Source organism: Mixophyes fleayi, chromosome 7 (genome assembly GCF_038048845.1).
Source record: "Mixophyes fleayi isolate aMixFle1 chromosome 7, aMixFle1.hap1, whole genome shotgun sequence".
Classification (NCBI taxonomy): Eukaryota; Metazoa; Chordata; class Amphibia; order Anura; family Limnodynastidae; genus Mixophyes; species Mixophyes fleayi.
The window spans coordinates 144,491,192-144,504,770 of record NC_134408.1 but is presented as its reverse complement, the minus strand read 5'-3'; the positions used below and the strand labels follow the sequence as shown (position 1 = coordinate 144,504,770).

At 40.8% G+C, this 13,579-nt stretch overlaps 1 protein-coding gene across 2 annotated transcripts in view; it reads left to right on the top strand.

Annotated features, from left to right (window-relative positions):
• Window positions 1-13,579, top strand: part of PTPRN (protein tyrosine phosphatase receptor type N) — a 56,196-nt gene that overhangs the window by 13,268 nt on the left and 29,349 nt on the right. The window contains exons 2-10 of one of the 2 annotated variants that reach the window (XM_075181004.1): window positions 999-1,049; window positions 1,520-1,633; window positions 1,899-2,004; window positions 3,153-3,369; window positions 4,978-5,299; window positions 7,812-8,000; window positions 8,500-8,534; window positions 8,994-9,331; window positions 13,536-13,579. The exon at window positions 13,536-13,579 is cut by the window's right edge and continues 43 nt beyond it. In XM_075181004.1, the coding sequence (XP_075037105.1) occupies window positions 999-1,049; window positions 1,520-1,633; window positions 1,899-2,004; window positions 3,153-3,369; window positions 4,978-5,299; window positions 7,812-8,000; window positions 8,500-8,534; window positions 8,994-9,331; window positions 13,536-13,579 (1,416 nt within the window). The remainder of the gene's footprint in view (window positions 1-998; window positions 1,050-1,519; window positions 1,634-1,898; window positions 2,005-3,152; window positions 3,370-4,977; window positions 5,300-7,811; window positions 8,001-8,499; window positions 8,535-8,993; window positions 9,332-13,535) is intronic. The other variant, XM_075181005.1, reaches the window with a different exon arrangement.

Genomic DNA, 13,579 nt, shown 5'->3' with positions numbered 1-13,579 from the left:
GTATAGAGTAAGGATGGAGAAGAGGATGAACAGTGTATAGAGTAAGATGGAGAAGAGGATGAGAAGTGTATATAGTAAGATGGAGAAGAGGATGAGTAGTGTATAAAGTAAGGATGGAGAAGAAGATGAGTAGTGTATAAAGTAAGGATGGAGAAGAAGATGAGTAGGGTATAAAGTAAGGATGGAGAAGAAGATGAGTAGTGTAAAGTAAGGATTTGGAATGAGTGGTGTGTAGAGTTAGAATGGGAAAAAATATGGTGTGCAGGTGTAGGGGAGATGATAAAAGGTGTTTAGAATAAGCATTGGAATAAGGATGAAGAATGTGCAAGGATGTAGAAGAAGTTGACTGATGTGCAGAATAATAATAAACAGAGAATGAGCACTGTGTATAGTAAGAATAGGGGAAAGGATGAACAATGTTTTGTAGAGTATTACTGGGAGAGAACAGGAGTATCGTGTAGAATAATAATTGGAGAGAAAGATGAGGGGATAATGAGTTGTTGCAGACTTTGAGATTACTTTCATCATTTTATGCATAGAAAGTGCTTATCCTTGATGGTCAAAGGCTGCAGTTATTGTGTTCTTATCAGACATTACCCTTTTCTCTCTTCAGTGCCTGCTGCCATTTGAGAACAAATAGGGGTGGATTAAGAGTTAGGTTTTGCCCAGGTGTGAGAATTTGCAGCTGAGAAAACCATATTGCACTGTGCAACTGGTGCAAATGCCAACATTGTTTGCCTGCAGGACAAATACTGAGCAGCTCTATTTTTACTCTGCATTTTAAGAGATGGGCAAGACCACACTTTCCTCAGCACTTTAAATCAGGTTGTTCATTTAAATTTCCTGTAGTACCAAATGATTTTTCAATGAGCACATTTTGCACCTAGTAGCTAGAATTGTTCCTAACGCTAAATCAGACCCATAATATGTATGTTTCACCTATATTTTATTTGACATCTTATTTACCTTTGCTCTCTGTTTTTCTGTTGACTTCCCAGGCTGCTTGTTTGACTTGAGGTTGTGTTCTAAGGAGGAGGTTTGTGTCCAAGGTAAGTGTCCAAAACACAACAAATAAACTCCATGGGCTAGATTTACTAAGCTGCGGGTTTGAAAAAGTAGGGATGTTGCCTATAGCAACCAATCAGATTCTAGCTTTCATTAATTTAGTACCTTCTACAAAATGATAGCTAGATTCTGATTGGTTGCTATAGGCAACATCCCCACTTTTTCAAACCCGCAGCTTAGTAAATCTAGCCCCATGAGATAAACTGAGGACAAGCCATGATATGCATTGTCCATGATGACAAAGTAGATCCCCTAATTCTTTGATACCAACGACACTTTTGCATTCACAATGTGTGAAGTGAGCAATTACTAGGTAGGGATGGGGTGAAAATAGGGATAACTAGCATGACTGTGGTGTCCCTAAACATGGACCTTGTGTATCTAACTGTAAGGACCAGGGGACATCATGTAGGACCTCACCACACACTTTAGCACGGGTGTCTTCTACTTTCAGATGGTTTGTTTGGCCAGTGCCGGGATCGCTCTGAAAGGGACGTGGGTCAGTTTCAGGTGACCCCAGGAACATTGCAACAGCTGCAGGGGGTGCTGCACCGACTCACAGCAAAAGGTACTAGACTTACGTTTATTATAATGTATTTCGGATTACATAGAAAGACAACGTCACAAAGCTCTTTATCATTTGCATACTGCTCCCAGAGAGTCTGGCTGTGTCTTTCAATCCTTCTAGTTAAATAGATTTAACTGTCCCCCAATTAACCTGTAGCTGGTATTTACAGATCGATCATACAGAACCCGGAGCAGAGACATAATAAGTGGGGATAAATCAAGTTAATTGATCTGCCTGTTGATTTGCCTTGTGTTTGCGGTTGCAGGGTTGTCATGGAAGGATGATGTAACACAGCGTGTGATGGCCCACGAGATGGGTCGTATCCCGCAGCACAAAGCCTTAGAGCCTCTCGATCTTCTGGATGAGGACAGGTGAATATTATGGAGGCAAAACATCATATTTACATATTAGAGCTGTAAAGGATTTTATGCATAAGATACCAACAATGCACCTGACACAGAGTGAGACGTACGCCCGTTTGTGTAGCATATCTTTGCATATTTCCAAACTGCGCAAGCTCAGAAAGCGAGCATATTAAACTGCGGCCATTCTGACTTTTTGGCACGTATGACTCCATATGCCCGAAGACCGGTGATGGCAGAGGGACAGGTGTTCTAGCATAGACAAAGTACAGCAAGGGTGCGTTCAAGCAACTGCAGTGTCCTCCCCAGCACCTATTTCCCGGGTGCTCCACCCGGCTATTTTTATTTGCCACCCGGCTCTTGGAACCCAACAGAGTCCTATTATAATAGAATAAACCATTGTTTCTCCTATTAGAACAGGCCCTATGTGAGCACTACAGCCAGCAGTATGTGTTAGACCACTGACCACCAGTCTGACCAGTCCTGGCAGGTGTGGGCAATAACCTCCAAAAATGTTCAATATTATTTCAAAGTATTACAACTGCCTCACCCAGCTACTTCTCCTTGCCACCTGGCTGTCAAAATTTTCTGGAGAGAACACTGAATTGCATATGTACTCAGACTGGGGCGTAGTCACAGATACGTCTAGAAAAGCGGTTTTATTTTCGGGAGGTCAGGGGCAGGTACAGGTAGCAAATGATGATGATGAACTGGTGAACCTCTTGCAGTTATAGGTTTTGTGAATTATTTACACTTATTGAGACTTTGATAATCGCTCAGCCATAGATTTGGACTTGCCGAGTAATAGCAAAGATAAAATAATATATAATTTTTTTGTTTGCATGTCAGGAGGTTGTTCTTGCTGTATTAGCTAGCTTATTGCAGTTCAATTAATGCTTCATAGCAACTGCATTCATAACGTATAAGATGAAAGGCTTTCGTACATGTTAGCGAGTTGGACGTAAGTGTCCGAGGGGTGAGTCTGTGTCACGAGGGCCCTGCTCACTCAGAACGCACACATCCTCCACTCTGAATATGGCCTACATGATATAGATATATATATATATATAATAGAACTTGACAGCTTTTGCATGAGAGATGGTACACGGTTGAAATGCTCCAGTACCCTGTGTTAAGTCTTTGCTCCTTTCCCCTAGATGGACAATCCAGCGCCTCAGCGGAGCAGGTCCGGTTGCGGCGCAGAGGTGGCCCTCTAAAAGCGATTCGCTACAATACTTCAGACCTAGGGCTTTCTCATCAGATTCCTCCTCTGTGCCACAAAGGCTTCCCGTCAGCCTCAAGCAGAATAAGTCTCCTTTGGTGGATCGATACTTGGCCTACTTCCTGCTCACCTCTCAGTCACCCAAATCACAGGTAAGCCCCGGCCGGGGGAAATTCCCACCAAAACCCTTCACCTCGCCCCAAAGCCAGATATATCCCTACCACACCCTCAAGCACAGGCTTGCCAAGGTCAATGGTCAAATTACCATGGTTCTCCTAGGCCTTTTTTGTAAGGACGGTTAGTGACATTGGCTCCCATCATTATCATCATCATCATTTATTTATATAGCGCCACTAATTCCGCAGCGCTGTACAGAGAACTCACTCACATCAGTCCCTGCCCCATTGGAGCTTACAATCTAAATTCCCTAACACACACACACACACACACAGAGAGAATAAGGTCAATTTAATAGCAGCCAATTAACCTACCAGTATGTTTTTGGAGTGTGGGAGGAAACCGGAGCACCCGGAGGAAACCCACGCAAACACAGGGAGAACATACAAACTCCTCACAGATAAGGCCATGGTTGGGAATTGAACTCATGACCCCAGTGCTGTGAGGCAGAAGTGCTAACCACTAAGCTACCGTGCCGTGACCTCCTTCCTTAGTCCTATTTCTTGGTTCCAGAGAACCCACCAAGAAGCCATGTAGGACCTTAAAGGGCACTGTTATTAGATGGGTAAATGGTAAGATGCAAGAATTAAATCAGGTTCTAATGTGGTCAATGTCCAGACCAGGGAGATGTTGAAGAACTAGAACTTAAACAAGAGGTGACGTCTAGCAACTTGACTTAGAGTAGCTTCTCTATGATATATCTATTTCATGTACCCATTGCCACCCAATGAACAGGGCTAAAGTTTTTTACTTTTCCAAAGTTGTATCATATAATTCTTAAGAGAATGATCCCATTTGTAAATTGCTACGGAATTTGCTGGCCCTATATAAATAAATGTGGATGAATATTTTCTTCAGCCACTGGTCCTAAAATGACAATTTCTAATACGTTGATTCTAAAGTCGCACCGATGAACAAACTGGCACCTCATTGTTTTGCTATATATGAAAAACCCTTTATAAAAGATCTACCATCTGCCAGAAAGTCTAACACGCAGCATAAGTGACATTAATTGCAGAATACCAGTAGAAAACACGGACTATAACAGGTTTTCTCCATTTTCAGTGGGCGTAGCCCCAGGGGTCCCTTGCAGGGTACCGATGGGAAATTCAGTCAGTTCAGTTTAACAGAGTAACCGTGTTTCTGTAATAGTAGAAGAGAAATAAAATATTCACATAACATAATTAATTATTTAGAGACATAAGTTGTACTTGGCATACATTTAGAGATATTACAGAGTACATGGTAAACATTTAAAAACATACAGGTTGCATAATAGCAAAAAGGGTTCAGAAACTTTGGATGAAGAGATTGTGGCATGAGTAATGATGAGGTTTAGGGCAGGAACCGTAGATGTACCTAAATATCTTGAAACTCAGTGTAGGAGTCCGACAGGTCCCAGGGATCTCATGACATCACTGTTGCCTTGGATACAGAGATGTGAAGTGTTACTTTATACATATTTGCAAATACCTGAACATTCTAAATTCCATATTTTTATCAGACTTTCACTATTGCCTCTCTTATATAAAGTATACTAGTCCCCGAGGATCTCATCTGACTCTAATTATGTCTTTGTTTAGCCGAGCTATCAAGACCTATCTCATCTGAGGAACCCACCTCGTGTCTTTAGTGCTTCTCACGCCTGGCCAGATGGGACCAGGAGACTTATCTACGGGAGGTATCAGGGAGGACAGGACACCCCACTGCCTATTCAGTTGCCCAGTGACATACACCGCCCATGGGCAGAATTAAGGAGGAAACTTCCCCGTGAGAGCGTGGATAACAATCTGTCAGATGACGTTTTAGAAAGTTCTGAGATGATCGAACGGATGAACCAGATACCGGACGGTGACCAGATTCGTGAACCAGAAAGTCGGGAAGAAGGAGGAAGAACGTTGAGAGGTCACTACACCTGGTCATCTTTGTGTAGATTCCAGAGATCTATAAAATATTGTTTATGTCAGGGCTGTCCAAGTATTTACAGAAGAAGACCCACATATATGCCATAAGTATGTGTTTGTGGGCTGATTACTATTTAAAATGTCATATCGTAGAGTTGTTAAGGGTGGTGGGGGCCACAAAACACTTAATGTCTGTGGTCCACTTGGATTAAAGAATTTTGGGTGGAGAACTCTACAATAAACAATAATACTGAATATTCCTACTGGGGGCTCCACACGTTTTCTGTAACTGTCCAGCGACCCTCTCCTCCCCATGCAGCGTTGTTGTCAGTGCCCCTCCTCCTTGACAACACGTTGGTAGACAATGGATTAAGAGGAACTCGGGACCCCAGCTCAGTAATGTTCAGTGTTATTGTTTGATTGATTGGACTCCGCCCAAAACGGAATTTTCCGTCTTAGATGGAGTTATCCTTTCAATTGTAGTTCTACATTGAGCCAGTTATATCTCTGCACACACATCATACATTTAGAAGCAGGCCTATTTGCACTTTGTATTCTATTTTTTTTATTTTTTTTTAATAAATATTTAATAAAAAATATGGATACAAGTTATTCTGCACGAAAATTAACTTCTTGTGCATGCAAGTCAAGTGAAAATCAGCTATTCAGTTAAATAGAAAAATGCCCTCAGTCACCAAGTTTTACTAAGCTTTGCAGTAGTGTTACACTTATATATTACTCTGTGCCTTATTCATAATGTATATACAGAAACATGGCTTTTCCCTTAGTGAGGGCACTTACTGTTATTATTATTATCGATATATTTATAAGGTGCCACAGTGCTCCGCAGCGCCGTACAGTTGGGAAAACAGGACATACATAAAACAGGGGCATACAAGGTAGAGAAAATAAATGCAGACATGAAAACAAAGGGTACGGAGGATCCTGCTCATTAGAGAGCTTACATTCTAAGTGGAGGAGGACACAGCTGAAACAAGATGAGCGAGTGTGGCTCAGAGTGGAGATTGGGATAATTGTGAATGTGCATTAGTGTGATTACTGTTATCGGGGATAAGGTCACCTCTAAAAAAGAGATGGGGTTTCAAGGAGCTTCTGAAAGTTTGAAGGCTGTGGGAAAGTCTGATTGAGCGTGGTAGGGGATTCCATAAGTGGGGAGCAGCACGGGAGAAGTCTTGTAGGCGGGAGTGAGAGGAGGTTACCAGAGAGGAGATAAGGCGCAGGTCAGAGGTAGATCTAAGAGGGCGGGAGGGAGAGTATTTTGATATGAGATTTGAGATATATGCAGGGGTGGTGTTGTTGAGGGCTTTATAGGTAAGGATGAGTAATTTGAATTGGATTCTGGAGGACACAGGGAACCAGTGTAGGGATTTGCAAAGTGATGCAGCAGATGTGGAGCAGTGAAAGAGGAATATCAGTCTTGCAGCAGCATTCAAGATGGATTGAAGTGTGGATATATGGGTGTCAGGAATGCCAGATAGCAGGAGGTTGTAATAGTCAAGACAGGAGATGATGAGAGAACGGATAAGAGTTTTGGTAGCATGTTGAGTAAGAAAAGGGTGTATTCTGGCAATGTTTTTAAGGTGGAATAGACAGGACTAGGAGAGAGTCTGGATGTGAGGAATAAGGCAGAGGGCAGAGACAAGTGTGACACCAAGGCAGCGGGCTTGGAAGACTGAGGAAATTGTGGTGTTATTGACAATGAGGGAGATTTGAGGGCAGGTGGTGACTCTGGCAGAAGGGAAGATGATAAGTTAATAACTAGCTGATAGTTCTATGCATTAAGTGCTATCCTCTCCTGGGTCGGCTTCCTCTATACCTCATAGATCTACTCCTGTGTGGTGTTGAGGAAAGTGACTCGTGATATATTAAATGCTCACTAAAGGAGTCACGGAGCACCCACTTTTTTTTACTTAACACATTTAATAAAAGGGTTGAGAAACTTTGGAATGAGGTACGTGCCTCTATGTATGTGACATAATTCTATTAGAATTAAATGTGATTAATTATTGGGCCTTTGGGGCTGTTGCAGAGTGGGTGCAAAACAAGAATAAATAATTACTAAAAAAAAAAAAAAGAGCACAGAAAAAGAGCCAGCTGGCTTCAGTCTCTTAGGGCTAGATTTACTAAGCTGCGGGTTTGAAAAAGTGGGGATGTTGCCTATAGCAACCAATCAGATTTTAGCTTTCATTTATTTAGTACCTTCTACAAAATGACAGCTAGAATCTGATTGGTTGCTATAGGCAACATCCCCACTTTTTCAAACTCGCAGCTTAGTAAATCTAGCCCTTAATGTCTAACACATAGGAGTAACTTTTTATAAAGGGCTATTTGAAATAGTATTTATCTTTAAAATACAGTACAAGGAAGGTGCAGTAAGATCCTGTGCTTCAGATGAACGGTGCGATATATGTATACATTACACTCCGCTCGGCCAATCAGTCACTGTTACGTCTGGACAGAGATATTGACTAATCCGCCTTTTTTTGTCACAGGCTCGATTGCCATGCAGAACACGGCGGAGACTCAGTCAGCGTCAGAGAAACAAGGCTTCGTAGAAGCACAGAGCTTAGCCGGAGTGTTGGAGAAGTACGGCGTGGACTTAAGACAGCTCAGTGAATCTCAGCTGGAGCAGCTGTCTGTCCTTCTCCAGCTCATTCAGTCGGACTCTCTACAGAACCAGGGTGAGGAGATCACATAACAACCTATAGTGCGGAGAGGCGCGAAACGCGTGAAGCAATTACATTTTTATTATTAATATGTGTTTAATATTTTATTCGTGAGCAGTTACACAGCCATGACAAGAAAAGTCAACTGGTTACATATTGATTCATTTGGTAATTTCTCCACACTACTGCATCGCGCCAGTTGTAAACTTTAAGAAACAGTGACTGCTGAGAGTTGTAGTTGAACAGCAATTGTGAGTGTGTAAGTTGTGTTTGGATAAATATTTACTTAATTGTGATGTATCTTGGAATTCCTGACACGTTCAGGATCTTTGAAGGCTGAAATTGGCATTGTTTAATCCAATTATCTTTCATTCTGTGATCTGCCTCATCGTTGTAGGGCTTCTGTTTATGGGAGATCTTTTGTGAACCAACTAATATTGACTTGTAATACATACTGATGACACACAGACACATTGGTTGTTCCAGGAGTAATGTAAGTTTACTTGCTTTTCAGGGACGAGAAGTGGAGATAGAAGCCCGCCGAAACGCGTGAGTAGAGTATATTAGTATGAGATATAATATGTACAGTAGAGGAATCATATCCGAGTTTAACTATTGAAATATGCATCTATTCAACTATATAGTATGCCGGCACAGTATAGGTATGAATGTGCAACCCAGGTCTTTTATAGTACAGAAAGATCATAGTCCTCCCTCTGCACCTATGGTAGATTGTTTTACACTGTACTGATAAACAGTAATAGTGGAATTTTGAATGTACATCAGAGTTATAAACATACCCATATTTTTCATATAACAATAATGAGTGTGCCTGGGTTAAGGGTGAGTGGCCTGTTTAAGGGTGTTATCATGGCATAACGAGGGCAGGTTAGGAACGTTGGCCTACTTTATCCTGATTTTTTTATGTTGGGATCTTGGGAGTAATTCTATAGCGAATGATGTCTGTTTAATGGAACTAATATGCAGGTCATCGTTCCTCTTGCCCAGGTCTCAGAGGGGGAGATGCAGCACACATCTGGATCTCAACCACAGTTCTCTCCTCCAGATGTTTCTTCACGGGACATCTCTCCAGCCCCCGTAGAGCTAAGTGCAGAACAACGGGGTGCGGATGGTCTCATGAGTGCCACTCCTGCCATAATCACCACCCACCTGGCACCTGACGCTCAAACAATGGGCGAACAAACAAGATCGACCGTCAGTGATGAGAACATGCTGAAGAACCTTGAGAAGAAGAGTTTCCAAGAAACTGGGGAGATCGGCGATTCCCCTGGACAGAGCCCCCACAAAGTTATCGAGGACTACGGATACATCCTCACCGACCAAAAGTGAGTCCCTGCTGTCTGACACAGTATCCAGGGTCGGGATGAGGGAAAGTGGCAACTAAGAGGGTATAGACCTATGAGGGTAGAAGGGGACAACATAGAGTCTACTTCTAGGAGCCGGAGGCTGACTAAGACCACATAGGATCCAAGGCTAGAGGTTTGGGTCCTATTGCCCACTTCATTTGTTAGAGAAGTATATATAAAACGGTTTAGAGCAATCCAGGCCCCTCAGTGCCAACTGGCCGTAGACAGGAGCCTGGGATGCCTAATGGTAGAATTAGACTCTTGTGGATATCGATTGAAAACGTTTCAAAAAGTTACGAGTCCGTACAAAACTTTTAAACGTTGTGGCTGCTTGTGGCCCCTGGGATTTGCCCAGCTCCTGGCTTGACGTTTTTTCTCCACTAAATGATATATTAAATTAATTGTACCTAATATTTATTGTATGTTTGTCAGAAGTGCTGTTAATATAAATAATGCATACTGAGTAGTGGGATTGAGTATTAGGTGGCTATTTCATGTCTGGTTGCCACTTTCACCTCCACCCGGCCTTGCAGGATCCTGAGTGGTACATTTTGTTCTGTTTGAGAACCGCCAGACGGAGCATAAACAGATCACGTGAGCCAATCAGTGTAATTATGGCAATTTTATGCCATTATCCAGAGCAGTGCAAATTAGTGTACTGAATTAGGGAACACGATGTAGCGAAAGATGTTATTGCAAATAGGGGTGTAAGCTTTTTTTTTTTTTTTTTTTCTTACATAGAGGTAGGGAGAGAAAGCCCTCAGATATATAATATCCTCATTGTGTCACATGAAACCTTTTATACATTGCAAGTGAAGAGCTATGAATATATAACATTCCCTGGACATAATAGACATTTTAAAAGACAAGCTGCAAGTTCGTATACAGAGTGAGGAATACTAATAAGTCCACTGGAGACAACAAGGGTCATTTACGATCATGCAAAACTTTGCCGGACATATATGTGTATCGTCAAGATGGCAAGGGGGCAAAATGTTGCACCTTGTGATAGGAAGAGATATGGAGATTGGGTTGTTCTGAGCTAACATCGGTCTGGTCTAACTCATGCACATCCTAGAAATATTTCGTTTTGTAGGACAAGATATTTAAATTAGATATGAGTAGAGAGGAACCATTTTTCCACAGCGTTCTCTGGTTTGCGGTGGCGAAGCATCTTTCGCCAAGCAGAAGTACTCATCTTATTACAAGTGCTCAGAGATGCCAGTATTCCGGAGTCGTCCTATAATTTCAGTGGGGCGGCTTCTGTGCCATCCAGGTGCCTTTGATTCGGGTATGTGTGTTTAATTGTGCACAAATACCTATTTAATAAAAATGTGCAAACACACAAATGTGACACATGTATTAAAGACACTCCCGATGTCCACTGACAGCCATGATTCATTGTAGCTATCAATGAGGCTGGAATATGCCATATTTTAGGAGAAAAATCAAAACGTTTAAATTCATAATGTGAATGGTCGTATAATGGTAGCAAGCAGAATTTTGAGGCAACATTTTTTTTTTTCAACCACTTTTCCGGACAAAACGCTATTCCACAAATATAGGAAGATCCCTATTTTCCAGGGGGTAGGGGCACGTTCCCAAAAGGGACATGTCAGCATAGACATACTGTATGTACGTGGTGGACAAATAGGTGCATTTATACATAAAGAAATACACTAAAAATACTTTTTTCAGAGTTGTTTATACAATGGCGAAACGCGTAAGTTTTTTTTAAATAGAATGGTGGGACTGAGATTCAGTTCCTAAGAATTGTTTATTTCTACACTGCTGGATAGGGAGGACTTTTCTTTAGAGCTCATTAAGGGTTTTCTGCATTTTATCCTCGTTGGCATTTTCTATTATCAATATTAAACTTGCAAAATGAATTGTTTTAGACTGGGACAGCGGTTCCTTACCAATGCCAGTGCTGTTTGATGGATCTTAACACAAGGAACTGGATAATTAATATTGAATCTAATAAATGCTCATTATCAATTAATTGACAATTAACGCTGATCTATGGATAATTATGCATAAGAAATGCATTACGCATCTTTATTGCATTTTTGCACTTTCGTAAATGACCCTTAGTGTATCTTTATTTTTTATTTAATCTAATTATTATTAATAGGGACATATGAGACAAAATAGAATAGATTGGGGACATTAATTTCATGGTCTCAGAAATAAGGGATTAATGAAATGTATAGGTTCTGCCAGTAAAGACATAGTGCTATAGATAGGACTGTATAGATAGGACTGTATACAGTATAGATAGGGATCTATAGATAGGACTGTATAGACATGACGCTACATATAGGACTGTATAGAAATGGATCTATAGATAGGACTGTATGGACAGGGATCTAGAGATAGGACTGTATAGACAGGGATTTATAGATAGTATTGTATAGATAGGACTGTACAGAAATGGATCTATAGATAGGACTGTATGGACAGGGATCTATAGATAGGACTGTATAGACAGGGATTTATAGATAGTATTGTATAGATACCACTGTATAGACAGGGATCTATAGATAGGACTGTATAAACAGGGGTCTATAGATAGGGCTGTATAGAAAGGAATCTATAGATAGGACTGTATATAAAGGAATCTATAGATAGGACTGTATAAACAGTGATCTATAGATAGGGCTGTATAGACATGGTGCTATATATAGGACTATATAGATAAGATTGTATACAGTATAGACATGGCGCTATATATAGACTAACTGTATAGACAGGGATCTATAGATAGGACACTATATATAGGGATCTATAGATAGTATTGTATCTATAGGATTGTATAGACAGGGATCTATATATATATGACTATGGACATGGATCTATATATAGGACTGTATGGACATGGATCTAAAGATAGGACTGTATAGACAGGGATCTATAGATAGTATTGTATAGATAGGACTGTATAGAAAGGGATCTATTGATAGGACTGTATAGACATGACGCTATATATAGGACTCTATAGATATGACTGTATACAGTATAGATAGGGATCTATAGATAGGACTGTATAGACATGATGCTATATATAGGACTGTATAGATAGGACTGTATACAGTATAGATAGGGATCTATAGATAGGACTGTATAGACATGACGCTATATATAGGACTGTATAGATAGGACTGTATACAGTATAGACAGGGATCTATAGATAGGGCTGTATAGACATGGTGCTATATATAGGACTATATAGATAAGACTGTATACAGTATAGACATGGCGCTATATATAGAACTGTATAGACAGGGATCTATATATAGGACAGTATAGATAGGAATCTATAGATAGTATTGTATCTATAGGCCTGTATAGACAGGGATCTATATATATATGACTGTATGGACATGGATCTATAGATAGGACTGTATAGACAGGGATCTATAGATAGAACTGTATAGACAGGGATCTATAGATAGGGCTGTATAGACATGGTGCTATATATAGGACTATATAGATAAGATTGTATACAGTATAGACATGGCGCTATATATAGACTAACTGTATAGACAGGGATCTATAGATAGGACTGTATAGACATGGATCTATAGATAGGACTGTATAGACATGGATCTATAGATAGGACTGTATAGACAAGGATCTATAGATAGGACTGTATAGAAAGAAATCTATAGATAGGACTGTATAAACAGGGATCTATAGATAGGGCTGTATAGACATGGTGGTATATATAGGACTATATAGATAAGATTGTATACAGTATAGACATGGCGCTATATATAGACTAACTGTATAGACAGGGATCTATAGATAGGACTGTATAGACAGGGATCTATATATAGGACAGTATATATAGGGATCTATTGATAGGACTGTATCTATTTTACACAACAAATGATCAGCTCCTGCAGAACCTCCTGAGAGGCAGACCTGTCAATCACTTTATATGACTACATTAATACCCCAAATAGTAATAACTGTCACCCAGGAGGCTCCATCACAACAGTCCTGCTGATACTATAGGCCCTTCTCCTAAATAACCTTAATGACAATTACAGAACAAAGCAGACATTATACACCCAACTCATGACCCCAATCACAGAGTCACCCAGAAACAAGCATGGGGGTGGGGAGGTCACATGATCATGGGAAGGGCTCACCTGCACCCCTCTGCCTTTCTCCTTAGGCCTCTGAGCCTGTTAAATGGGGTTCGCCTGTTGGAAATCCTGG